The sequence below is a fragment of the Nerophis ophidion genome, linkage group LG09 (genome assembly GCF_033978795.1).
Source record: "Nerophis ophidion isolate RoL-2023_Sa linkage group LG09, RoL_Noph_v1.0, whole genome shotgun sequence".
In the NCBI taxonomy this organism is placed as follows: Eukaryota; Metazoa; Chordata; class Actinopteri; order Syngnathiformes; family Syngnathidae; genus Nerophis; species Nerophis ophidion.
The window spans coordinates 10,110,576-10,138,007 of NC_084619.1; the positions used below are offsets into that span (position 1 = coordinate 10,110,576).

At 40.1% G+C, this 27,432-nt stretch overlaps 1 protein-coding gene and 1 non-coding gene across 4 annotated transcripts in view; one reads left to right on the forward strand and one right to left on the reverse strand.

The window, feature by feature from the left end:
- Positions 1-72, reverse strand: trnaa-ugc (transfer RNA alanine (anticodon UGC)). Its single transcript has one exon. It is a non-coding gene; the product is annotated as a tRNA-Ala (tRNA).
- Positions 73-3,098: 3,026 nt separating this feature from the next.
- Positions 3,099-27,432, forward strand: part of washc2c (WASH complex subunit 2C) — a 35,547-nt gene continuing 11,213 nt past the window's right edge. For 2 of the 3 annotated variants that reach the window (XM_061910231.1, XM_061910233.1), the window contains exons 1-21: positions 3,099-3,267; positions 12,748-12,891; positions 13,032-13,196; positions 13,286-13,354; positions 15,782-15,952; positions 16,014-16,107; positions 16,184-16,245; positions 16,333-16,389; positions 16,463-16,555; positions 18,185-18,269; positions 18,411-18,470; positions 18,564-18,691; positions 18,767-18,860; positions 20,004-20,057; positions 20,130-20,312; positions 20,391-20,539; positions 24,652-24,765; positions 24,904-24,993; positions 25,070-25,168; positions 25,252-25,347; positions 25,467-25,636. In XM_061910231.1, coding sequence (XP_061766215.1) covers positions 12,748-12,891; positions 13,032-13,196; positions 13,286-13,354; positions 15,782-15,952; positions 16,014-16,107; positions 16,184-16,245; positions 16,333-16,389; positions 16,463-16,555; positions 18,185-18,269; positions 18,411-18,470; positions 18,564-18,691; positions 18,767-18,860; positions 20,004-20,057; positions 20,130-20,312; positions 20,391-20,539; positions 24,652-24,765; positions 24,904-24,993; positions 25,070-25,168; positions 25,252-25,347; positions 25,467-25,636 — 2,177 coding nt within the window. In that variant the 5' untranslated portion in view covers positions 3,099-3,267. The remainder of the gene's footprint in view (positions 3,268-12,747; positions 12,892-13,031; positions 13,197-13,285; positions 13,355-15,781; positions 15,953-16,013; positions 16,108-16,183; positions 16,246-16,332; positions 16,390-16,462; positions 16,556-18,184; positions 18,270-18,410; positions 18,471-18,563; positions 18,692-18,766; positions 18,861-20,003; positions 20,058-20,129; positions 20,313-20,390; positions 20,540-24,651; positions 24,766-24,903; positions 24,994-25,069; positions 25,169-25,251; positions 25,348-25,466; positions 25,637-27,432) is intronic. The other variant, XM_061910232.1, reaches the window with a different exon arrangement.

Here is a 27,432-nt window from a genome sequence, read left to right on the forward strand (position 1 = left end):
TGGAGATGCCGGGGATTGAACCCGGGGCCTCATACATGCAAAGCATGCGCTCTACCACTGAGCTACATCCCCGTACCACATATCATGGTATTTTTTATTTTTATACCACATACTAACTTTTCATTTGGTTTAGCAACTTTGTGCAATTTGCCTTAAACACTAACCGCTTTTTTTTTGTTGTTGTTTTTTTTAACATTAATATCGTTTTGCAATAAGTATGTCGCTATTTCCGTGGTGTGAAATATCCGCACATGCGCACTGACGACCGCGCGGCAACAACAGCTCTCTTTGATAAGAGAAACTAACAACAAACAAGTCCTAAACCGTGTCTGCGTTCCTACAATCTAGACCAGGGGTCACCAACACGGGGCCCGCGGGCACCAGGTAGCCCGTAAGGACCAGATGAGTCGCCCGCTGGCCTGTTCTAAAAATAGCTCAAATAGCAGCACTTACCAGTGAGCTGCCTCTATTTTATTATATTTTATTTATTTACTAGCAAGCTAGTCCCGCGTTGCTCGACATGTTTAATTCTAAGAGAGACAAAACTCAAATAGAATTCGAAAATACAAGAAAATATTTTAAAGACTTGGTGTTCGCATGTTTAAATAAATTCATTTATTTTTTTACTTTGCTTCTTATAACTTTCAGAAAGACAATTTTAGAGAAAAAATATAACTTTAAAAATTATTTTAGGATTTTTAAACACATATACCTTTTTACCTTTTAAATTCCTTCCTCTTCTTTCCTGACAATTTAAATCAATATTCAAGTAAATGTATTTTTTTATTGTAAAGAATAATAAATACATTTTAATTTCATTCTTGATTTTAGCTTCTGTTGTGTCAACGAAGAATACCGTATTTCCTTGAATTGCCGCAGGGCATATAGTATGCGCCTGCCTTGAATTACTGCCGGGTCAAACTCGCTTTGCAAAATAATTAGCGCATGCTTAGTATTACCGCCTGGTCAAACGTGTGATGTCACGAGTGACACTTCCCCTGTCATCATTTTCAAAATGGAGGAGGCTGATTTCATTACCGGTAATTTGAAATCGCATAAAGGGAAGAAGATTAAGCGCTATTCAGTAGGATTTAAGGTCCAAGCTTACATCACACTCAAATTTTTACTGCATGCCTTTGGTAAGTGCCGGAGTGAGAAGAGGTTTTCAATTAATTAGCGCCCCGGCGGCAATTCAAGGAGATACGGTATTTGTGAAATATTTCTTCAAACTTATTATTATCAAAATTCAAAAAAATTATTCTGGCAAACCTAGAAAATCTGTACAATCCAATTTAAATCTTATTTCAAAGTCTTTTGAATTTCTTAAAAAAATGTTGTTCTGGAAAATCTAGAAGAAATAATGATTTGTCTTTATTAGAAATATAGCTTGGTCCAATTTGTTATATATTCTAACAAAGTGCAGATTGGATTTTAACCTATTTAAAACATGTCATCAAAATTCAAAAATTAATCTTAATCAGGAGAAAATTACTAATAATGTTCCAAAAAAATGTTTTTGGAATTTTTAAAAAAAGATTCGAATTAGCTATTTTTTCCCGTCTTTTTTTTCGGTTGAATTTTGAATTTGAAAGAGTAGAAATTGAAGATAAACTATGTTTCAAAATTTTATTTTCATTTTTTTCCCCCCTGTTTTCTCCTCTGTTAAACCGTTCAATTAAGTGTTTTTTTTAATCAGTAGAAGAATTTAAGTCTCGCATTAAAACTCATTTGTATACTCTAGCCTTTAAATTGACCCCCTTTTTAGACCAGTTGATCTGCCGTTTCTTCTCATTTTCTCTCCTCTGTCCCACTCTCCCTTGTGGAGGGCGTCCGGTCCGGTGGCCATAGATGAAGTACTGGCTGTCCAGAGTTGGGACCCAGGATGGCCTGTGTATCAACTGGGGACATCCCTGCGCCGCTGATCCGCCTCCGCTTGGGATGGTTTCCTGTTGGCTCCACTATGGACGGGACTCTCACTACTGTGTTGGATCCACTTTGGACTGGACTCTCACGGTTGTGTTGGATCCACTATGGATTGAACTTGGGACGGCGTGGCGCAGTGGTAGGGTGGCCGTGCACAAACCGAGGGTCCCTGGTTCAATCCCCACCTGGTACCAATATCGTCATGTCTGTTGTGTCCTGAGCAAGACACTTCACCCTTGCTCCTGATGGGTGCTGGTTTTACCATGAATTGATTAACGTGGACCCCGACTTAAACAAGTTGAAAAACTTATTGTGGTGTTACCATTTAGTGGTCAATTGTACGGAATATGTACTGTACTGTGCAATCTACTAATAAAAGTATCAATCAATCAATCAATAGCCCCTTGCATGGCAGCTCCCTCCATCAGTGTGTGAATGGGTTAATGTGGAAGTAGTGTCAAAGAGCTTTGAATACCTTGAAGGTAGAAAAGTACTATACAAGTACAACCCATTTATCATGTTAGACCCGCTCGACATCCATTGCTTTTGGTCCCCTAGACGGGGGTGTTTGCCAACATATGCGGTCCTCTCCAAGGTTTCTCATAGTCATCACTGTCACTGACGTCCCACTGGGTGTGAGTATTCCTTGCCCTTATGCGGTCTCTAATGAGGAAGTCGTTGTGGTTTGTGCAGCCCTTTGAGACACTAGTGATTTAGGGCTATATAAGTAATCATTAATTGATTGATCGATCATTTATTCTCTACGAAAAACCTTCCTTAAAAGGACAAAAAAATGTACGACGGAATGACGGACAGAAATACCCATTTTTTTATATATATAGATTTATTTGTTAAAGATAAATTGAGCAAATTGGCTATTTCTGGCTATTTATTTAAGTGTGTATCAAACCGATTGTAGCTGAGATAGGCGCCAGCGCCCCCCGCGACCCCGAAAGGGAATAAGCGGTAGAAAATGGATGGATGGATGGATGTATCAAACTGGTAGCCCTTCGCATTTAATCAGTACCCAAGAAGTATATAGCTCTTGGTTTCAAAAAAGGTTGAGAACCACCGATCTAGACCTCAAAATCGAAAAGTCCGAACCGACAAGTCCCCGAAGTGTGGAAACATTGCGGACGAGATTTATTCGTTCCACTCCGTCCCACTTTGAGCAGTGGTTGCTAGGCAACCCGAGTCAGGTGACTGTCTGCAGACAGAACATGGCTGACCTGTCAGAAGACCAATGAGGGAAAGGCCAAATTTAGCATAATCGATCGCTTGTGTCGCCTCTTTTCCCCGCACGTTCGAAAGCCGGTGGACGTTCCATTGCCTGGCGTTACTAAGGTAAGCTGGGACGTTTGTGTTTAAGTCTTTATTTGTGTTTGCTCGCATGCTCAACTCCAGGCTAACGTATACGTTGGCTAGCTAGCTAGCGGCTAGCCCAACAGCTCCCACGATGCTAGTTAAATAGTTCAACTTTTTAAAAAGGCAACACAACGAATAAACTTTTGTTTTTTGCCACGTGGCGTTAATGTAAGAAGTTATCGTACGATTCACGGAGGTACATTTTGTTTATTTTAAGTGGAGCAGTCATGTTGCTACAAGTTGAGAGAACATTCTAGATGTCGTAAAAATGCAAAGTAGCTACTAGTGAATGTATTTTAGTTTTAATGAAATTACTACAAAATGTATCGTGTACTGTGGAAAGTTGCTTTGTTTTTGCATAGAGGGATTTATTTAGTCCATGGCTCTCGCCCGGAAAAGGGTGGAATGCCATCTCCGGGTTGGGGAGGAGACCCTGCCCCAAGTGGAGGAGTTCGAGTACCTAGGAGTCTTGTTCACGAGTGAGGGAAGAGTGGATCGTGAGATCGACAGGCGGATCGGTGCGGCGTCTTCAGTAATGCGGACGTTGTACCGATCCGTTGTGGTGAAGAAGGAGCTGAGCCGGAAGGCAAAGCTCTCAATTTACCGGTCGATCTACGTTCCACCGGCTTCACGGTGGCAGAGGGGTTAGTGCGTCTGCCTCACAATACGAAGTTCCTGCAGTCCTGGGTTCAAATCCAGGCTCTGGATCTTTCTGTGTGGAGTTTGCATGTTCTCCTCGTGAATGCGTGGGTTCCCTCCCGGTACTCCGGCTTCCTCCCACTTCCAAAGACATGCACCTGGGGATAGGTTGATTGGCAACACTAAATTGGCCCTAGTGTGTGAATGTGAGTGGGAATGTTGTCTGTCTATCTGTGTTGGCCCTGCGATAAGGTGGCGACTTGTCCCCCCCGCGACCCCGAAAGGGAATAAGCGGTAGAAATTGGATGGAAATGGATCTACGTTCCCATCCTCACCTATGGTTATGACCGAAATAATAAGATCACGGGTACAAGCGGCCGAAATGAGTTTCTTCCGCCGTGTGGCGGGGCTTTCCGTTAGGGTGAAAAGCTCTGCCATCCGGGAGGACCTCAAAGTAAAGCCGCTGCTCCTTCACATCAAGAGGAACCAGATGAGGTGGTTCGGGCATCTGGTCAGGATGCCACCCGAACGCCTCCCTAGGGAGGTGTTTAGGGCACGTCCAACCGGTGGGTGGCCACGGGGAAGACCTAGGACACGTTGGGAAGACCATGTCTACTGGCTGGCCTGAGAACGCCTCGGGATCCCCGGGAAGAACTAGACTAAGTGGCTGGGGAGAGGGAAGTATGGGTTTCCCTGCTTAGGCTGTTGCCCCCGCGACCTGACCTCGGATAAGCGGAAGAAGATTGATAGATGGATTAATGGATTTATTTCTTGCACTTTGACCAAAAGTGCAGCAGGACTGCTGCCCTGGACGTTCAGCCTGGTCCCACATTGAATCTATGTAGATCAGGGGTCTCAAACATGCGGCCCGCGAGATGTTATTTCGCGGCCCGCATCTCGATGTGAAAATGTAATGTTGGTGCGGCCCGCAAGTTTTATATGAATGGCGCGTCCGCCCTGAGATCGGTAGGTTGTGAGTTCAAACCCCGGCCAAGTCATACCATCCATCCATTTTCTACCGCTTATTCCCTTTCGGGGTCGCGGGGGGCGCTGGCGTCTATCTCAGCTACAATCGGGCGGAAGGCGGGGTACACCCTGGGCCAACACAGATAGACAGACAGACAACATTCACACTCACATTCACACACTAGGGCCAATTTAGTGTTGCCAATCAACCTATCCCCAGGTGCATGTCTTTGGAAGTGGGAGGAAGCCGGAGTACCCGGAAGGAACCCACGCATTCACGGGGAGAACATGCAAACTATACACAGAAAGATCCCGAGCCTGGATTTGAACCCAAGGCTGCAGGAACTTCGTATTGTGAGGCAGACGCACTAACCCCTCTTCCACCGTGAAGCCCCAAGTCATACCAAAGACTATAAAAAAAATGGGACCCATTACCTCCCTGCTTGGCACTCAGCATCAAGGGTTGGAATTGGGGGTTAAATCACCATAAATGATTCCCGGGCGCGGCCCCGCTGCTGCCCACTGCTCCCCTCACTTCCCAGGGAGTGATCAAAGGGAGGGGTCAAATGCAGAGGACAAATTTCACCACACCTCGTGTGTGTGACAATCATTGGTACTTTAACTTAACTTAACTTTACAGCGCCATACTTGCATACCCTTGATTTTTCCAGGAGAGTCACAATTTTCAGTGCCCCTCCAGGGGTAATCATTCTCCCAAATTTCACCAAAACAACAATTTAAGGGGACACCGTGGAGGCACTGCCTTTGAAGCCCTCTACATCCTGTACAAACACCGTGCCAGTCCAACCACATGTTGTGTTTAGCTTCTGTATATGCGGTATGCGACTGCAAGACATAGTTGATCAACAGCCATACAGATCCTACTGAGGGTGGCCGTATAAACTACTTTAACACTGGTACAAATATGTGCCACACTGTGAACTCACACCAAACAAGAATGACAAACACATTTTGGGAGAACATCCGCACTGTAACACAACATAAACACAACAAAACAAATGCCCAGAATCCCATGCAGCCATAACTCTTCCGGGCTACAATATACACCCCCGCCCCCCTCAACCCTGCCCCGTATTGTAGCCCGGAACATGAGACTGGGCCGGCACACTATTTGTATGGTGGAAAAGCGGACGAGACCGCAAGTTATAGAGGACGCTAAAGGCAGTTGCCATCACGGCACGCCCTTAAAATTGTTGTCTGGGTGAAAATCGGGAGAATGATTGCCCCGGGAGATTGTCGGGAGGGCCACTGATATTCGGGTGTTTCCTGGAAAGATCGCGAGAGTTGGGAAGTAGTTTGTTAGGGCGGGAAAGCCATTCAAAGAAGGTGAATTCATTAAAAAGTGCATGTTAGATTTTTTTTTTTAGAAATCTTTTCTCGCGTCCCAGCCTCACGCAGTTTCTGCATCCAGTGGCCCACGGGTCATTTGAGTTTGAGACCCCTGATGTAGATAGATAGTACAAACCCCGTTTCCATATGAGTTGGGAAATTGTGTTGGATGTAAATATAAACGGAATACAATGATTTGCAAATCGTTTTCAACCCATATCCAATTGAATGCACAACAAAGACACAATATGTAATGTTCAAACTCATAAAGTGTTTTTTTTTTTTTGCAACTAATAATTTTTGATTTTCCTGAAGGAACTCTCCTGAAGGAATCAATAAAGTACTATCTATCTAATTAACTTAGAATTTCATGGCTGCAACACATGCCAAAGTAGTTGGGAAAGGGCATGTTCACCACTGTGTTACATCACCTTTTCTTTTAACAACACTCAATAAACGTTAGGGAACTGAAGAAACTGTAGAGCAGTGGTTCTTAACCTGAGTTCGATCGAACCCTAGGGTATCGGTGAGTCGGCCTCAGGGGTTCGGCGGAGCCTCCCGCACGGAGGTCAAGACAACCCGACTCATCGTGTAAATAAAAACTTCTCCCTATCGGCGTATTACGGATACCCCCAAACAATGTTCCCTCTAATTTTCTATATGCGTCAGCAAACGCAAAAACTCCTTGAGCATTCAGTGGAGCACATGTGAACGACGTTAGACGTGCACATGCACTGTAGCCACACCAGCAGCACACCGGTCCCAAACCTGACTAAATAAGTTAAATGTTTTATTATTATAATCAAATGACAGCAGTCATTTCCATGAGATTATTTTCTAATATAAGTATTTTGGCCCAATTACAATACCAATAACAAAAAATATTGTTTTTCACGAGCTGGCTAATAGTATTGTATGTCTGGGAGGGGTTCCTGCTTTGGAAATAATTTGTACCCCTTTCAGATATCAATCAATCAATCAATCAATGTTTACTTATATAGCCCTAAATCACTAGTGTCTCAAAGGGCTGCACAAACCACTACGACATCCTCGGTAGGCCCACATAAGGGCAAGGAAAACTCACACCCAGTGGGACATCGGTGACAATAATGACCCAGTGGGACGTCGGTGACAATGATGACTATGAGAACCTTGGAGAGGAGGAAAGCAATGGATGTCGAGCGGGTCTAACATGATACTGTGAAAGTTCAATCCATAATGGATCCAACACAGTCGCGAGAGTCCAGTCCAAAGCGGATCCAACACAGCAGCGAGAGTCCCGTTCACAGCGGAGCCAGCAGGAAACCATCCCAAGCGGAGGCGGACCAGCAGCGCAGAGATGTCCCCAGCCGATACACAGGCAAGCAGTACATGGTCACCGGATCGGACCGGACCCCCTCCACAAGGGAGAGTGGGACATAGGAGAAAAAGCATTTAGTTCCCACTAGAACATTCACATGTTACATAGTGAGAAGTAAACATGGGATCATGTGTACATTCCTGTAACTTTGTTTGGAAAATATATCTTTATTAGTACTTATTTAATATAAAATAATTTCATGGTTAATATTTATAAATTATGAAAAAAGTTTTTATTGTTCACTAAAGAAGGGTATATGAAACTGGTGGGGTTCAGTAACTCCAACAAGGTTAAGAACCACTGCTGTAGAGCATTCACGTAATGCCCTCTTGGTATATTGTACCTTGGAGGCCACCGTATTTGTTATTGTGTACTGTGCATGCGCAAGCCGGTTCTTAGCTCTATAGGTGTTGTGATAACAACCAGTAGGAACTGAGAGCTGTACCAGCGAGTAGCAAATAAATAGAGTTCACTTTAAAAATTATTTCCCTCCGTCTGGTCATTCTACAGAAACTAATTGTTGAAGCTTTAAAAGTGGAATTCTTTACCATTCTTGCATGATGTACAGCTTAAGTTGTTCAACAGTCCGGGGTCTTGTTGTCGTATTTTACGCTTCAGAATGCGCCACACATTTTCGAGGGGAGACATGTCTGGACTGTAGGCGGGCCAGGAAAGTACCCGTTCTCTTTTACCATGAAGCCACGCTGTTATAACACGTGGCTTGGCATTGTCTTGCTGAAATAAACATGGGCGTCCATGATAACGTTGCTTGGATGACAACGTATGTTGCTCCAAAACCTGTGGGGACCATTCAGCATTAATTGGTGCCTTCCCAGATGTGTAAGTTACCCATGCCTTGGGCACTAATACACCCCCATACCATCACAGATGCTGGCTTTTGAACTTTGCGCTTATAACAATCCGGATGGTTATTTTCCTCTTTGGTCCGGAGGACACCACATCCACAGTTTCCAAATATAATTTGAAATGTGGACTTTTCCACTTTGCATCAGTCCATCTTAGGTGAGCTCGGGCCCAGCGAAGCCAGCTGCGTTCCTTGGTGTTGTTGATAAATGGGTTTTGCTTTGCATAGTAGAGTTTTAACTTGTACTTACAGATGTAGCGACCAACTGTAGTTACTGACAGTGGTTTTATGAAGTGTTCCAGAGCCCGTGTGGTGATATCCTTTACACACTGTCGGTTTTTGATGCAGTATCACCTAAGGGGTCAAAGGTCCGTAATATCATCACTTACGTGCAGTGATTTCTCCAGATTCTCTGAACCCTTTGATGATTTTACGGACCGTAGATGGTGAAATCCCTAAATTCCTTGCAATAGCTCGTTGAGAAATGTTGTTCTAAAGCTGTTCGATAATTTGCTTACAAAGTGGTGACCCCTCGCCCCATCCTTGTTTGTGAATTACTTAGCATTTCATAAAATCTGCTTTTATACCCAATCATGGCACCCACCTGTTCCCAAATAGCCTACACACCTGTGGGATGTTCCAAATACGTGTTTGATGAGCATTCCTCAAATTTATCAGTATTTATTCCCACCTTTCCCAACTTCTTTGTCATGTGTTGCTGTCATCAAATTCTAAAGTTAATGATTATTTGCACAAAAAAAAATGTTTATCAGTTTGAACATCAAATACGTTGTCTTTGTGGCATCTTCAACTGAATGTGGGTTGAAAATAATTAGCAAATCATTGTATTCCGTTTATATTTACATCTTACACTATTTCCAAACTCATATGGAACCGGGGATTGTAGATCGACCAGTAACAAAATAATACAAATTAAATACCAGTACACAGATACAGTTAAAGCAGTGTTTTTCAACATTCTTTGAGCCAAGGCGCATTTTTTGCATTACAAAAGTCCGTAGGCACACCACTAGCTGAAATCTACGGAGCCCTTAAAGCAGTGATGTCAAACTCGCAGCCCGTGGGTCGTATCAGGCCCGCGAACAGGTTCAATCCCGCCCACGTGATGAGTTTGCTAAGTGTAAAATTGAGCGGCATTTTTAAATTAAAGAAACCGCTGTTCTTTGTGTCCACTGGATGTCACAATAGCAATTCTGTTAGGCAAGCAAATAGTTTATATCTGGGTGAGCGGGTATACCAAGCAAGAGGTACACGGTAAAGCTCCTCCGCCTCGACCCAATGTAAAACAAACAGTAAAATAAAGAATAGGTAACCTCACTTAAAACGCCGCATGAAACACTGCACATTGATATAGTTCTGTGAAAATGATTTTTTTCTGTGCAAATTTAAAGAAAATCAACAATGGAAATAACAAATTAGGTAGTTGATATGTGGAAGCGTTTTTATTTATGCTCCATTGTTCAATCATAGATGGACTGTGACTTAAAGTTTAATTGGCTTGTAGAAACACTGAGATTAAGTCTAATTTCATTGTCTTCTTCATGGTGTTTTTGAAACGGCACCAGTTTTTACATCAGAATTCTTTACTAACTTGAAGTGTTTTGTCAAGAGGATTATTTGGGACATTTTTCGAATATCCTTTGGGCCAAAGTAAAACAAAGAAAATTATCGGAAGTTATCATAGTTGTATTCTTAAGTTGTCATGCCATTATTTTACCCGTCCAGCCCACGCGGGGAAACATTTTCCTCCACGCGGCCCCTGAGCTAAAATAAGTTTGACACCCCTACCCTAAAGGGACATGGAAGTTTTGCGAGATCTCGCAATACTTTTTGCAAGATCTGGACGACAGCAAAAACCTACGGCGTGTGGAGCAGAGACGGCGTCCACAAAGTACACAAAAAATGATCGCAACAACTTAAATATTCTTGCTTACTAAAACAAAGCAGGTGCGGGGAATAGCGCTCAAAGAAAGACATGACGCTGTAACAGGAAAGGCCGCCAAAATAGAAGCGCAAGACACAAAGTACTTTGAGACAAGAGCTATAGTGATGCATGGTTGGTTATGGTTCGAATTCATATCCAACAATTACGACAACAACTTTTTATTGTCTTGAGTTTCATTTTTTTATGATTTCTACGGAGCCCCTGAGGGACGTGGAGGGAAAAAAATGTTTTGTAAAACGTTTTTTCCCTATATCAGTGAACCGGAAGTAAAACAAACGCAGCGATGGTGAACCAGAAGTGAAACAGACACAGCAACGGTGAGCCGGAAGTAAAACTGACACAGTGATGGAAGAGCGGGAGCCTACCCATCATCTGTGCTCTGTTGTGGGACCATAATACAATTTGATGTCTTTGTATGTTAGGCCAATACTAAAATAGAAATCAATGAACTTCTTCCATGGATGATGGGTAGGCTCCCCCATCACTTTGTCTGTTTCACTTCTGGTTTACCATCGCGGTGTCTGTTTTACTTCCAGTTCACTGACATAGGAAAAAAAACTTTTGCGAGAACTCGCAAAAACCCCAATTGTTTATTGAGGATCCCCATTAGCCGACGCACAAACGCCAGGCTAGTTTTCCTAGGGTCCTTTTTCGAAAAGTTCAAAGTATAATAATAATACACAGATCCAGTTACAAATAAAAAAAGGAAAGGAAAAAGAAACATCTCAAAATAGTAAAATAACAGTACACAGCAGATACAGTTACAGCAGTGTTTTTCAACCTTCTTTGAGCCAAAGCGCATTTTTTTCCTTGAAAAAGTCCAGAGGCACACCACTAGCAGAAATCTATGGAGCCCCTAAAGGGACATGGATGTTTCGCAAGATCTCGCAATACTTTTAGCGAGATCTTGCAAAAGGTATTTTTTCCTATGTCAGTGAGCCGGAAGTAAAACAGACACCGTGATGGTGAACCGTAAGTAAAACTGACACAGGGATGGAGGGGTGGGAGCCTACCCCATCATCTGTGCTCTGTTGTGGGACCATAATACGTTTTGATGTCTTTGTATGTTTGGCCAATACTAAAATGGAAGTCAATAAACTTCTCCCGCGGCTGACGGGTAGACTCCTCCATCGCTTTGTCTGTTTCACTTCCGGTTCACCATCGCGGTGGCGACGGCAAAGGCAACGGCTCTTTGCGATTTCCCGGATAGGCCTTTTATCCGGTACAAAAATGGATAACTAAATGAAGAATATCAACACTACAGTAGTATTGGCCACTAGAGAAGTCTAAACCAATCAGAGCGCACTTTTCACTATTGTGGCCACTGATTGGCTCATCCACAGGTAGCATTACTAAATTGGATTAAAAAAGGGACTAAAGGGTGTTACATCATGTTTAGCCCAAAAATAGTTGATTTATAATGGATTCCAACTTTACCGTGGTCATGTTCGGAATCAATTAACAGAGATAAACAAACGACGACTGTGCATAATATTTCACAAATGCATAAATGTTTGTCTAATAATACATCGCCACCAGAAAATTATATATGTTTTGAGGTAATCCGTATTATATGGACTTGAATATAAGATAACCCCTGTTTTTCTAAATCTATTTTGGATATAATCTTTAAAGACAGAATCAACAGTAATCAAGCACTAATTAGAAATTGTCATCGTATATTATATTATGACCGTGAAATAACTGGTGGATGGAATATTTCTTAACTGCGCAACAGTTGTTTGATGACTTTACTTACATCATTATCTTTAAGTGTAGCATCATACAGTCCTCCTTTGTTGTATGCCCAGCCTTTGAGTCAATTTTTTACAGGCGGGTGTGAGTGACAAGAAGAAAGGCATGGGCTAGCTTGGTGAGAAGTCACATGGCACCACCTGTTGGTTTGGTTTATAGACCCCAGAATTCAAGGTCACTTGACTTTTCTGCTAGGATAACATTTATGTCTTATTTTTGTGTCTATACAGGAATCTGCATGCCTTTTTGAAAATTAAGATCAAATTAATGATAAATGTTTAAAATTAACTAAAATAAGAAAATGCATATTATTAAAATAGTACTATAATTCTATTTAAAATATTTTTAAAGATGTGATTTAAATTTTCTCATGTATTTTTTTGGAACTTTTGAAAATTCTTGCTGTTAAAACCCCTGACATGGCAATAATATAATAAAAATAACTGTTAACAAGAAGCAAAAATAGGGCATCTTTTTATGTGCTGTACGTTTATTGATAAATCAAACGGCACGTTAGTCTGTTTTGTCTCTCTCTTAATGACCATGTTGTTTCTTCAGATGAACGGGATGCCAGATGGGATGGCAAACGGTCCGGACGGGAATGAACACAGTGAGAAAGATGCTCAGATTTGGGAGAGACCGTGGACTCTGGAAGAAATGAGGCAGAGCAGCGTCAACTGGTCTTTAGCTGCTGATTCAGGGGTAAGAGAAGCAGAGCCAACAGTTACTGGAGTCATGAGAGTAGCGGTTAAACGCTGCATTGCCAGGATCTTGACATTATTTCTGCTTTGGTTCGTCAACATAACCGTGTTTGTTTCCCCCCCATTTCCCTCCCATGGCAGCTTTTCTTGTTCCTCCAAGACTTTTCTCAAAGAATGTTGTCCAAAACACATGAGATTGAAAAGCAGCTGGACAGTTTGATCCGAGACACCAAGGCCACAGACAGCAGTTTGCACTCGGTCTTCAATGACTTCCTCATGCTCTCCAACACACAGTTCATCGAAAATGTAACTTATCACTTTCCTATTTGATTGGAGTTACTTTCATTGTACTTGCAACGCATAAGTGTTGCATCAACTTTTGTTTCCTGTTGCAGAGAGTGTACGATGACGAGGTAGAGGAGCCCGTTTTGAAGGCTGATGCTGTGGAGAAGCAGCCTGATCAGGTAGAATCAGGGGTTTCATTTTATCCCAAAATAGTTGTGGAATTCAGTATTAATCAAACTTGATTATGTATTCATTTTCTTGCAAAGGCAAGTTGCAGGACAAAGTGTTTCACACCCAAAAAAAACAAAAAACACACAGCACTCACAGTATGGCATGGCACTCAGAATTGTGCAAAAACGCCACTTTTGAGGCGTCCACACCGAAGTATACTTAAAAATTAACTGCATCGAAAAAAATATGAAATACAGTTTGAAATATAGGTTAAAATTTTTGTTATAAAATAGTGAATACTAGTAGTAATAATAGCAAAACACAAAATAGAAAGTAACATTAAAAATGAAGAACTTGAGAGTTTAAAATGACTAATAAAAAGCCTTATTTAAAAAAGTGTGCCTTTTTATAACTTTTTTTTTATATATATATATCAAAGGTCTCTGCAGTCCTACGGCTCTCTGGTAGGGTGTTCCACAGGTGGGGGCCATAGTGGCTAAATGCCGCCTCATTGTTGGTCTTTGTTCTGGCATTTTGTACAGATAAAAGTTTAGTTCACGTCTATTCGCTGTTTTTAGTTTTCCAAGAGTGTGGCATTTTGTTTTAGACAATTGGAATACCCATCTGGCAAATAATTGGGGTGTAGTGTCTTTGAGTATGGAAGCAATTATTTGAGGAAGTACAACATGAATAAATGTATTATTATTTTTGGTAATAAATTATTTAAAACATTTACAAATATAAATTATTGTTGCATAGTCCCTCACACTTATTTTCAAACTTGTTGAATTTTAAGGTGTATGTGGACTTGTTTCTTAACATGATTCAGATAAAATGTTTTTTTTAGAAATATATATATATTTTTTTAACATCAATTATCTCAACTTTTAAAAACAGAAACCATTAAAAAAAATAAAATAATTGGAGGCGGAGTTTTTGACAACTGAATGACAAAGTGAGTTCAATCATTTTAAAAAGTTATATTTTAAATAAAAGTGTATGAACCCTGTCTCTTTATATAATCAGTCTTAATATGGATGGTAATATTTTATTTGTAGTAGTAGTAGTTTATATTGGACATATTAAAACCAAAGCAAATGAAAAAAGGGAATAGTCTTGATAACTTTACAGTAAGGTACAGAAATAGAAACACATATTGAACAATGAAAACACTTAAAAAATTTAAATAATACATAATGGGTTTTTTTCATATCCAAAAAGGAGTGGGAAGAAGCTAAACTCATTTACTCCCACCCTTATTTTATAAACGCAATCACTGGCTTTCTTATCATTATTATTATTATAATAAACAATGATACATTTACCGGTCCTAATACAATATATAATCAATAATCTTTTACCCACTTTACTCACTTTTCTTTTGCACAAAAATACAGTACATAAGTACAATATACACATACTGTATATAGTCACATGAAAACAAGGAGTAATTGATGGTAACACCAACCAATAACAAGGAAATAACTACCCAAATAATTAGAATAATCGTGATATAAACACTTTGTGATTGTTAGAAACCCTCATTCTTGTATATATTAAAAATCATGTTTTTGTATTGTTTTGTTTTTTTAAAACTAAATTAAGGGTGGACATTATTTTAACTCCAAATTCAAACTGTTCCATAGTTGAAACCCACATGCTTGAAACACAACCATTCAAAACTTTAGGATTGAAATTCCCTTCTATGTTTAAACCCCCTTCCCTCCCTTTCAGTGAAAAACTTTTGCACATTTCCAAGCAGTGAATAGTTTTTTGCTTTATATTTAATTTGTACTGTTTGTATTTCCACAAGATCCTTACACTTCAAGTTTTGAATGTAATAAATAGTTATTTGTGTGATCCCTATATCCTGCCTTATGAATGACCATTATTGCTTTCTTCTGCAGGATGATGAGTGGATTTAGTGTCCTTATGTAATTATTGCCCCAAACTTCTGCACAGTAGGTTAGATATCAAAATCAGAATCAGATTTAGATAATGGAAGAACTATTCGAACAGTATAAAATGCGGAGTGGTTTGTAATCTACAACGTGTTTGGCTTTATTCAATACTGCGATGCTTCGTGACACTTTGGTTTGCATATGATTTAATATGCGATTACCAGTTAATTTGATCATCAATTGTAACCCCCAGGACCTTTATTTCATTAACTCTTTTCAGATCAGATAGGTCTTTATTGTCATTGCACAAGTACAATGAAACTTTCTTTTCAGCACAAACCCGTTCAAGATTAGTCAAGCAAACAGTGTAAAGGGTTACAGAACAGGAACGCTGATGGGTCGCCACAAAGGGGCCCAGTCTTTTGACATCCATCCCATCCAACTGTATCTCTAACTGTGCACCATCACTTTTGTTTTATTAAAGTTTAATGACAATTAAACTCGATTTTCTTGTATCACTGTTTCCTGTCAAAGAAAACACGCGAGCAGAAAGAAGCCGAGCTGATCCCCAAGATGCAAGAAGCTGTGAATTACGGGTTAAAGGTGCTGGAGTCGGCCTTTGAGCACCTGGACATCAAAGCGGGAAACTCTGACTCCGAGGACGAGGAGGCTAACGACAGAGGCGAGGCAATACTGGAGGCCAAGGTAATGAAGATATATACACTTCAATTATCTGCATATAATATGTGTTTTTTTGTTTTGTAAGGATCTTTACGTGGATAGACCTCTTCCTTTACTGATTGGCTCCCAGGCTTTCATGGAGCAGGACGACGTTGGCCTTGGTGACCTGTCTAGTGATGGTGATAAACAAACATCCTCCATGTTAAGACATTAGTGTTTGTCTGGTCCAGTGTCGGTAATGATTTGTTTTCACAGATATGTCAGTGGACAGCCAGAGAGACAGTGTCATTGAAAGCGATGATGGCAAAGATGCAGATGTAAGTAAAAGCTTCTAACATTATTTTTCATAATATTATCAATGTTTTTACTCTTTTAACATGGCTAAAAACCTACAATGTAAACAGAATTCAGATGATGACTTCATGCAGGAGGCGGATGATGGCCGCATTAGTATCAATAAGGTAAATACATGAAAGGGAATCAATTTGGTGACAAATGGATGGATTTTCGCATTAAAAACTCCTATACTTGCAGAAGTCATCTACGTTGAGTTATGAGGAGGACGAAGACGACGATGAAGACTCGGATATATTCGGGGAGTCAGACAAGGATGATGATGATGCAAAGGTAGAGCTTTGTGTATGTAGCGTATTTTCCGGACCATATGGCGCACCAGTTTATAAAGCAAACTGACGATGAGCAGGTCTAGTCAGGTTTATTTTCATATAAAAGGCACACTGGATTATTGGGTGCATTAAAGGAGTCATATCATTATCATTTTTCTCTAAATTTAAAACACTTGTGGTCTACATAACATGTAATAGTTGTTCTTCGATCAAAATGTTGCATAGATTATGTTTCACAGATCATCTTCAAGCCGCTTTCTGACAGTCGCTTCAGGACGCGCCGTTTTGTGGGCGGTCTTATTTACGTGGCTCACCTTCGACAGCGTCTTTTCTCCGTCATCTTTGTTGTGGCGGTGTAGCGTGCAAGGGCGGGAGTGGAATAAGTGTCAAAAGATGGAGCTAACTGTTTTAATGACATTCAGACTTTTCTTTGGGCGGTATAGCTCGGTTGGTAGAGTGGCTGTGCCAGCAACTTGAGGGTTCCAGGTTCGATCCCCGCTTCTGCCAACCTAGTCACTGCCATTTTGTCCTTGGGCAAGACACTTTACCCACTGCTCCCAGTGCCACTTACACTGGTTCAAAAATGTAACTTAGATATTGGGTTTCACAATGTAAAGCTCTTTGAGTCACTAGAGAAAGGCGCGATATAAATATAATTCACTTCACTCGTAATTCAATAACGGAGCAGCATCTTCTCATCCGTGGCTCACAAGTGCAATAACAACACCGAAAAAGTGTTCCGTGAAAAACCGTCCGACCGGAACTCTATTACATAAAGTTCCTTGGGTGAATAATGTAAATTCCCATTACCGGTATGTTTTAGAATTTTCATTGCGAGTTTATTTACAGATATAAGTAAGAACTTTACACTACGTTATATTAGAAATGGCAACAGTGGAAAATGAATGTCCCATAACAAGAAGATAGAGAAAAAGAAGAAGCTTACCCATAACAAGAAGATAGAGAAAAAGAAGCTTATCGACTACAGCGTCGCTACAGACTCCAAAGGCGGACACGCGCAAATTTTCAGGACTTATGCAAATGCAAAATACAGAAGGTAGAAAAAGTTGCTTTTGGATAATACTGCGAAAAAAAACCATCAGGTAATGTGTCTTAACTTATACACTCACCAGAATAATACTTGTATGTTGAAGCACAGTACAATCCATCAAGTGGTGCGACTTCATAGCTTACCAAAGTCCTATTAAAACTTTTTGATAGATTTTTGAGCGCTGTGTGTATTTCTATATTTTCAATGGAACATATGAAATGTTAGTGTTGTTTACTTTAGTCATATTGCAGTCTCTTATGTGTGACTGCCATCTACTGGTCACACTTATCATTTAACCATGTACCAAATGAAATAGCTTTGAGGTCCGTAAGCACAACCAAAATGACTCCATACATTAGGTGCTCTGTCGAGTTTTGAGAAAATGAAAGGATTTAAAGTGCGCCGTATAGTCCATAAAATATGGTAGTCTATTTCCACAACATGTCTAAACTTTTACACACAGTAAACTAATCAATTCCTGGGTTACTCCTCATTGGTCTCCTTACATCATTCAGTGCTGTTGCTTGGAAACAGAGCCATGTTGCATGATGTGTCTGTTTTTCCTCATGTGGCATTCAGAGCACCGGGCCGTCATCCTTTGCCGACGAGCTGGCCGCCAGGATTAAAGGGGAACTGGTTAGCAAACCAACAGGAGATCGAGCCTGTAAGTTGCCAGTGTGTCAACCTTAATTTGAGTTCTCTTCGCATTCATCTTCATTTGAACACGAGAGATTTCCAAAATGTAGGTTCAAATGAACACCAATTCATACGCAAGCTTTTTTTTTTTGTTATTACCAAACCAAAGCATTATCATCAAAGAAGAAAGGTAAAGGCACAAAAGAGTCAAAGCCTGCAAACTCACATGGTACGCATGGACTTTTAATTTATTCATCATCATTATCATCATTATTTAGTAGTTTATTATTTTATATAATTTTCCTCTTTATGCACACTGCAGCAGCAGCTGAAGAGGACAGCGACGACATGTTTAAACCTCCGAAGATGGACGACGACGACTTCTCCCCGTTTGGAGGGAAAAGTGGTCTCTTCAGTGGGGGGAGAGGCCTCTTTGATGATGACGATGAGGTATAGCAATGGGTTTTTTTATGTTTATGACTCTTGCCAAATGCATTTGGTGCTTTATTCTGGATTGCCATGCAGGGTGATTTGTTCTCTGAGGCACCAAAACCTAAATCTGTGTCCAAAGAAGACACGTCTGTGAATAAAAACACCAGAAGCACCACTCCTGCTGCAGGTAATGCTTTTGTTTTGGGTTTTTGTGTGCTTTTTTTGTTGTTTTTTAATTTCATTTTTATTTTATTGTATTTTTGATCAAATTTAAATGTAATTTAAATACAATTTTATCTTAGTTAAAATTTAAACTATTTAAATTTGATTTATTTTAATTTGAGACACTGTAAATGTGATTTATTTTGATACAATTTTAATCAGAATTTTATATAATTTAATTTATATAGTAATTTTGAAGGAAATCTTAAGTTGAAAAGTTTGATGATATAAAATTAAATATACAATACGTGGTGACTAAAGTAAAATGATACATATCAAATTGTGTAACATATTCTATATATTGTTGTGAGAGCCATTTGTATTTTGATATTATATTATACCAATAGGTTGTGACAGTATACCAATGCCATTAATTACATTGTATTTGCACCAATGTGTCATTTGTTACTGAATCAATATTTGAAAACCATTGTCAAAATGATAATTGGTGTTTGTGACACAAAGTTCAGAGAAGATGTCTTTGTAAAGGAGACATTTACTAGAGGTGAGGTGTTTATTTGCGTAACAGATAGATAGTACTTCATTGATTCCTTCAGGAAAATTAAAATTCCAGTAGCAGTGTACAGAGTTGAGATCAATTTAAAAACTAAAACGTAAATAATGGGGGTTTAAATGGAAACAAAATAGAAAAATATTACAATAAAAATAAAAAGCAACAATGGGAATAAAAATATAACAGTAATATAAGAAGAGAAACTAGGCAGTAGTGACCATGTTATGAAAACGTATTGCACTGTTATTGTTATTGAATGTACCCGTCATATACTTCCTGCGGAAGTACTGTTTGTGTAATGTGGGTATCGGTCTAATCTAGATCCAGTACAATGGCTTTACCAAACATAACTTGAATAGTTAATCAGTATGTACCCCACCGGTCACCTTTTGTCAAGCATTTATTTAAATAGATAACATTGCAACATGTTTTCTACACATTGTAAATCATTAACCATGATATCTTGTGATGTGAAATATTTATCAGTTTTAGGCAAGTAAGCCCATTTTTTAACGTAACTCCTGCATTATATGATATTAAAGTGTATTTTCCCCTTTATTAATTTGCCTATTTTCCCTTTGCTATCCACTAAAGAATCTGACAAACCTGGCAAGAAAATCCCCCCCGGTGCTGTCTCAATATTTCCAGGTAGTTACATGCGAGCATACAGCATAATGTTCTCAAGGGCCATGGAGTCAAATGCTTCTTTTCTCAAAACAGATAGCAACCGTTTTAATACAGTGGCTGACTTGAGGGAGAATAGAGAAAATGGAGCTCCAACAACTAAGACCCACGTTACCTCCAAACCGAGCCCCATCGCATCTGGAGGTATAGAAGGGCTGTTTGATGAAGACGATGACGACGACTTCTTTAGCGGAAGAAGCCTGAAAAGTTCTTCAGATGGTAAGTGTGGCCACTTTCAATCATTACTTTTCTGAGGTGAGATCTTTACTTCACAGTTGTTCATGTCATCTTCTTCAGCTGCACAGGAAAAACCCAACCCCCCAAAAGCCGTTGACCTTTTTGATGAAGACGACGAAGATGGTGACATATTTAGTGAGAAGTACAGCGTCTCAACTCCAGCTCAAAATAAGAAGGTGGAAGAGACTGTCAAGCCGCCTGAAAAGAAGGTAAACATTAACTTGAAAGCAAGATGTTTTGTTCTTTAGGAATTCCATTTGCAATATTATTGTGAAGTGAGTTAAAAGATAAGTTGATAACAATTTGGAGTGCCTGAGAAAATGCAAAGGAAAATGTAGCACTAATCGACTAAGATCCATATACCACACGTATGCAAATCATAGAATTGCATGTACTGTTATTGGGTATGTTGTGGGTGATCTACAGCAGTGTTTTTCTACCTTTTTTGAGCCGAGGCACACCACCAGCAGAAATTATTTAAAACTGAAACTCACTTAACAGTAAAATGTGGTTGTCGCAATTGTTGGATATGACCTTAAAGCATAAGCAAGCATGCATCACTATAGCTCTTGTCTCAAAGTAGGTGTACTGTCACCACCTGTCACATCACATCATGACTTATTTTCACTTAATTGCTGTTTTCCTGTGTATAGTGTTTTACTTCTTGTCTTGCACTCTTATTTTGGTGGCTTTTTCTCTTTTTTTGTTGGTATTTCACTGTAGCAGTTTCATGTCTTCCTTTAAGCGATATTTCCCGCATCTACTTTGTTTTAGCAATCAAGAATATTTCAGTTGTTGTCATCCTTCTTTGTGGGGACATTGTTGATCGTCCTGTCATGTTCGGTTGTACATTGTGGACGCCGTCTTTGCTGTCGTCCAGCATTCTGTTTTTGTTTACTTTTGTTGAATGTTCAATTTTAGTCTGGTTCTGCATAGCCTTCCCTAAGCTTCAATGCCTTTTCTTAGGGGCACCCACCTTTTGTTTATTTTTGGTTTAAGCATTAGAAACCTTTTTACCTGCATGCTGCCTCCCGCTGTTTCCGACATCTACAAAGCAAATAGCTACCAGCTGCCACCTACTGATATGGAAGTGCTCTAGACAGCACAGACACTCAACACCACATCATTTGCAGACTATAATTACTGGTTTGCAAAAAATATTTTTAACCCAAACAGGTGAAATCAGACAATCTCCCACGGCACACCAGACTGTATCTCACGGCACACTAGTGTGCCGCGGCACAGTGGTTAAAAAACACTGATCTACAGTACTAAGACTGTGTGCGAAACTGATAACAAGTACAAAAGTTCTGCAGACCGCCATATTTAAGTGCCCAAGAAAAAACTTAAATTCCTCCACATTCATGACATCATATGCTCCAACAGTCTAACCTCTGCTGTTTTGTTATGGTACTTCTGGAATAATCCAGTAGTAAATGCAAGAATGCATGAAAAAACTTGCAGTTTTTGCATATAGCATCATATACATTTACATATATATTTACAACATTTCTCCAAAATGGAAAAAAAAAACAAAAAAACACCAGCAGTCACCGAAACGAAACATTTGGAATTGTTTTAATCACTCCTTTTAAGGGGAACTGCACTTTTTTTGGACTTTTGCATATCGTTCACAATCATTATGAAAGACATGACGACGGATATATTTTTTTCCAATGCATTCTAAGTGGTAAATAAAATTCCGCTAACAATGAAGCCAATGGTAGGTCCTCTATTCCGCCCATAAAACCCAATAAATATCCATCCAAAAACTTGCCAACAATGCTCCATTTACATTCCGCGACTTGAATATTAACCTACTATTGGTGATATTGTTATTATAAGCGCTAATGTAGACGAAGTGTTTATAGCAGCACTGTGATCACTAGCTTGTATGGCTACGTTGACATCAATCGACTGGTGAGCTGCTTCCTCGCCTTGGTGGTCAGGAAAATGTAATTCTAGATCATAAACAGTGCCTCTCACCTTGATAGTAGAAAGATGAGGACATACCCGACAAGTTGGTACACTTTGACAGCCAATTTAGACACAAAAAGACGCTTAGTTCCTCCTATATGAGTAATTTTTTTAATCTTAATGGGTTTATAACAAGATTCTATCAGTCTGCATCCTAATGACAACGGAAATTGTACAGTAAGTGATGTTTCATTATTGTTGGCTCTCATGAAGTCAGGAGCGAGTTGAAATCAGTGATGTAGTTAAAAGATAAAAGCAAATGTTGTGATGCGTTTTTTACATAAATGCGCTGCCGTATGCTTAAAATGATGAAAATACACAATTATACACGTTGTTATAAATGTGCCTGTTACTACATTACACATAATATACATATAATAAATAATTCACTCCTATACAATATCCTACCCTAACACGCTACTGTGCAATATTACCCTTAGAGTGCAATACATCCGACACTGATTGTTATTTATTACCCCGGTACTCTTGTCTTGTGATTGTTATTTATTACCCTGGTATTCTTGTCTTGTTTTGTATATTGGATAGTGTTTTGTATATTGTACAGGATTACTTACTATTATTATTGGATAGTAGTCTGTTCATTTCAATTCTTAGTTTTATCTTTATTATCTCTTGTGTAATTTATTTTTATCCCACATTTGTTCCCACTACCGCACCTTAAATTGGAGTCCTTAATCTCGTTATGCATCCATCCATCCATCCATCCATCCATCCATCTTCTTCCGCTTATCTGATGTTGGGTTGCGGGGGCAACAGCCTAAGCAGGGAAACACAGACTTCCCTTCCCCAGCCACTTCGTCTAGCTCTTCCCGGGGTATCCCGACGCGTTCCCAGGCCAGCCGGTAGACTGGTCTTCCCCGTGGCCCTAAACACCTCCCTAGGGAGGCGTTCGGGTGGCATCCTGACCAGATGCCCGAACCACCTCATCTGGCTCCTCTCGATGTGAAGGAGTAGCGGCTTTACTTTGAGTTCCTCCCAGGTGACAGAGCTTCTCACCCTATCTCTAAGGGAGAGCCCCGCCACACGGCGGAGGAAACTCATTTCGGCCGCTTGTACCCGTGATCTTATCCTTTCGGTCATGACCCAAAGCTCATGACCATAGGTGAGCTCCTTCTTCACCACAACGGATCGGTACAACGTCCGCATTACTGAAGACGCCGCACCGATCCGCCTGTCGATCTCACGATCCACTCTTCCCTCACTCGTGAACAAGACTCCTAGGTACTTGTACTCCTCCACTTGGGGCAGGGTCTCCTCCCCAACCCGGAGATGGCACTCCACCCTTTTCCGGGCGAGAACCAAGGACTCGGACTTGGAGGTGCTGATTCTCATTCCGGTCGCTTCACACTCGTTATATACAAATATAATGACAATAAAGTCTATTCTATTGTATTCTATATGTATTTACAGCATGTATATGAAACCTTAATGTAAGGGTTTGAATTTTTTTTTTTGAGGCTTTATAGGCAGAATACGACTCCCATAAGCTCCATTGTGAGCGGACTTTCGATCGCATTCATTTACGAGTTAAAATGCGTTAAAAAAAGAAAAGAAAAACATGTGTTCTTGTCTAAGTATTGTGAATGATGATTGTGCAATTCCCCTCTAAGTCATAAGACAGCTACTACATTTTTAAATGTTTGCTGAATAAATGCAATATTTAAGATTTTTTTTTTAAATTTAGGACAGTCCAAATATGTTGACAAACACAGAACGGAGGTGTCTCTCGCCATGGTTTTGTTTTTGAAGCCCGATCGCCTCCTTTCTCACAGCTATATGTGCATAACTGTTCCAGTTTGTGCTTACAATTCAAATCAGCTAAATATAGATGCAAAACAATGGCCGCAGAACAATTTAAACCTTGATAAATCACATTGTCACCGCTAAAAGAATTTATTTGCATCTTCTCCTGCGTTCTAATAATCAGCATTTATTCTCCATATATATGAAGACAAACACGCTAAATGGATTGCACTCTCTATTTTGCTCATTTGAGGCACAATCCTCTGTGCACAAGCTCAGGAGATCAGCTTTGCATGTGCTACCAAGTATGCATGTGTGTTAATACACGCAAACCTTTAGTAGATCCGGCTCATAGTTGTTTATGGGCTAGTATATGGGGCAACACAGCAGCAACAGAAACGTTATAATAGCGGCAAGGGGCAAACTGCTTGGTCAGCATTTATACCACTAAGGAGTTAATTGTCAACAACAGTACAACAAATGTAACACATGCGTTTTACACAAATTGCTAGGCAGTGCAACCAATGTTATGATTTTAATTCATTGGAGAATTTACAGCATTATTGATTGTTGTGTTCAGATGCCTGCAGGGGCCATCTCTATGTTTGGTCCTGGGACTAAAAGCTTACTCAGTGAGGGCCTGAAGAGGCGTCAGCCGTCCATCCCCAGTGAGGAGTCTGAAAAATCAGAAAAGGTTTGGATAGATATCCGTCTCACAACATTTGTCATTGTGATGTTATTTTAGTGAGGACTCGTTACCAAAAGTGTTTTCTGCCTCAGATTAATAGCCGCTGTCTTAATGTAGTTAACTGCCTTTTGCACTTGTTTCTAGAACGGGCTTGTTCCAGATGTTGTAACAACTGCTGACCAGACCCAGAAATCCTTGACAAGTAGCCTCTTTTCTGATGACGAAGACACACAAGTAAAGCTCACAACTTAACATGAAATCATGTTAATGTACTTTATTGTATTTATTGGATGTATTTTCACCCATGCAGGTATTTCCAACTATCCCCAAGAGTCAGTCCAATCCTGAAACGACAAGCCAGGGCATACTTAGCAAGCATCATGTGTCGTTATTTGATGATGATGAAGAGGTGGAGACAGCAGCTTGTCCCATTCATGCCTAAAAGGGACTGTTTTTTTCCTGCTTTTACTTATCTGCTTTATCTTTCTGCAGGATCTCTTCGCATCGGCATCAAAGTCTAGCGCAGCTAAAATCACCACACCACAGCCCAGTAAAGCTATCTCCAGCTCACTCTTTAGTGATGATGAGGTATGTGAGCAGAAACAGCCTTCATAACAAAAAAAAGTCAAAGCTTGAACTCATTTTCCTGTAATATTGAATTTCCAAACTTTTGTGATTTTACTAATTGAATTCATGCGTCACATCAGGACCAGTGGCTAAATCCCAAAGTCAGTGTCGCCAAGCAAGAGAATAAGACGAGAGGAATGAAACCAAGTGCCAGCGCCCCTTCCAACCTCCCCAGTGTCACAATGTTGCAGAAAAGCAGCCTGTTTGATGAGGATGACGACGACCTGTTTGCTCCAGCAAAAGAATCAAGGTACTTTGATCAACACCAGCTACAAACAGTTGTGAGTAAGTGTTAGAACAGTGCTGAACACAAAAAAAAAAAGTTTACTACAGTCATCATGTTGATGGGGACGGCGTGGCACAGTGGGAGAGTGGCCGTGCGCAACCCGAGGGTCACTGGTTCAAATCCCACCTAGAACCAACCTCGTCACGTCCGTTGTGTCCTGAGCAAGACACTTCACCCTTGCTCCTGATGGGTGCTGGTTGGCGCCTTGCATGGCAGCTCCCTCCATCAGTGTGTGAATGTGTGTGTGAATGGGTAAATGTGGAAGTAGTGTCAAAGCGCTTTGAGTACCTTGAAGGTAGAAAAGCGCTATACAAGTACAACCCATTTACCATTTATCATTTATCATCCCTCGCCACAAGTATGGCTGCTGCGGTATGCGGTATCATATGGCGTAATTTCTGGTTGTATGATTTTGTCAACCATTATTAATCTACTTGAAAATGTATTGTTTATAGCTGTTTACTTTCTGTTGCAACGTGGTTCTTTCTACAATTGTGTTAAAATGTAATTAACACTTATTCTTACATTGTTTGGACAGTTAACATTAGTTTTGCCCGATACTACAAATTTGGGTTTCCATCCAATACCCAGTAGTTACAGGAGTAGTGTTATACCAATGCTGATACTTGTATTTTTTAAGATCATTGATTGATTCAATATTTGATTCCAATTATAATCAAACAAAAACAGAGGGTAGAGTAACAATGTCAATTAATATTTTTCTTGTTTCATACAATTGGCTCTGATTTAAATCCTTTGGTTTTCGCCCTTAAAGCCACCCTGTGTCCAAGAACTTATTTTACGAGTTTGGAAACCATCCATCCATCCTTTTTCTACCGCTTATTCCCTTTTGGGGTCGCTGGTGCCTATCTTAGCTACAATCGGGCGGAAGGCGGCGTACATCTTGGACATGTCGCCACCTCATCGCAGGGCCAACACAGATAGACAACATTCACACTCATATTCACACACTAGGGCCAATTTTTAGTGTTGCCAATCAATCCATCCCCAGGTGCATGTCTTTTGAAGTGGGAGGAAGCCGGAGTACCTGGAGGGAACCCACGCATTCACGGGGAGAACATGAAAAACTACACACAGAAATATCCCGAGCCTGGGATTGAACCCAGAACTGCAGGACCTTCGTATTGTGAGGCAGACGCACTAACCCCTCTGCCATTGTGAAGCCCGAGTTTGGAAAACCATTAAAATAAAAATTTAAAAAAAAGCTAAAGTATGTTACAAATATAAAAAAAATATTGATCCAACAACTATAGTATCGACCATTTACTGATTACATACTTGATATCTTTACTAGAGATTGTTTGATTATTGAAAAAAATATCGGTCTAAGCCAGGGGCCGGCAATCCAAAATGTGGAAAGAGCCACTATTAAAAAAAATAATAAAAATAAATACTAGCATCATATGAGTAGATATTGTATCTGCTGATGTAGTTTTGTTGCAGTTGTAAAAAAAGACGATACCAATGGAAAAAAGAGGCCAATACCAATATACAGTACAAAAAAATGCCAAATATCGGCGCCGATATTCGGTCAATCTCTAATCGTTACTGTCATTATATGTATCGATCCACCCACCTTTCTTTACTTCAACAGTGCTAGCTTGCATATTTACCTATTCCTCATCCTCCTGTGATGATATTTGCATTAAACATAGTTTATTTGCCGCCATACAGGCGAGGCTTGTGACTTAGAAATGGTTTTGCACTCTGGAGGGCAAAATATAATAATATAATATCAC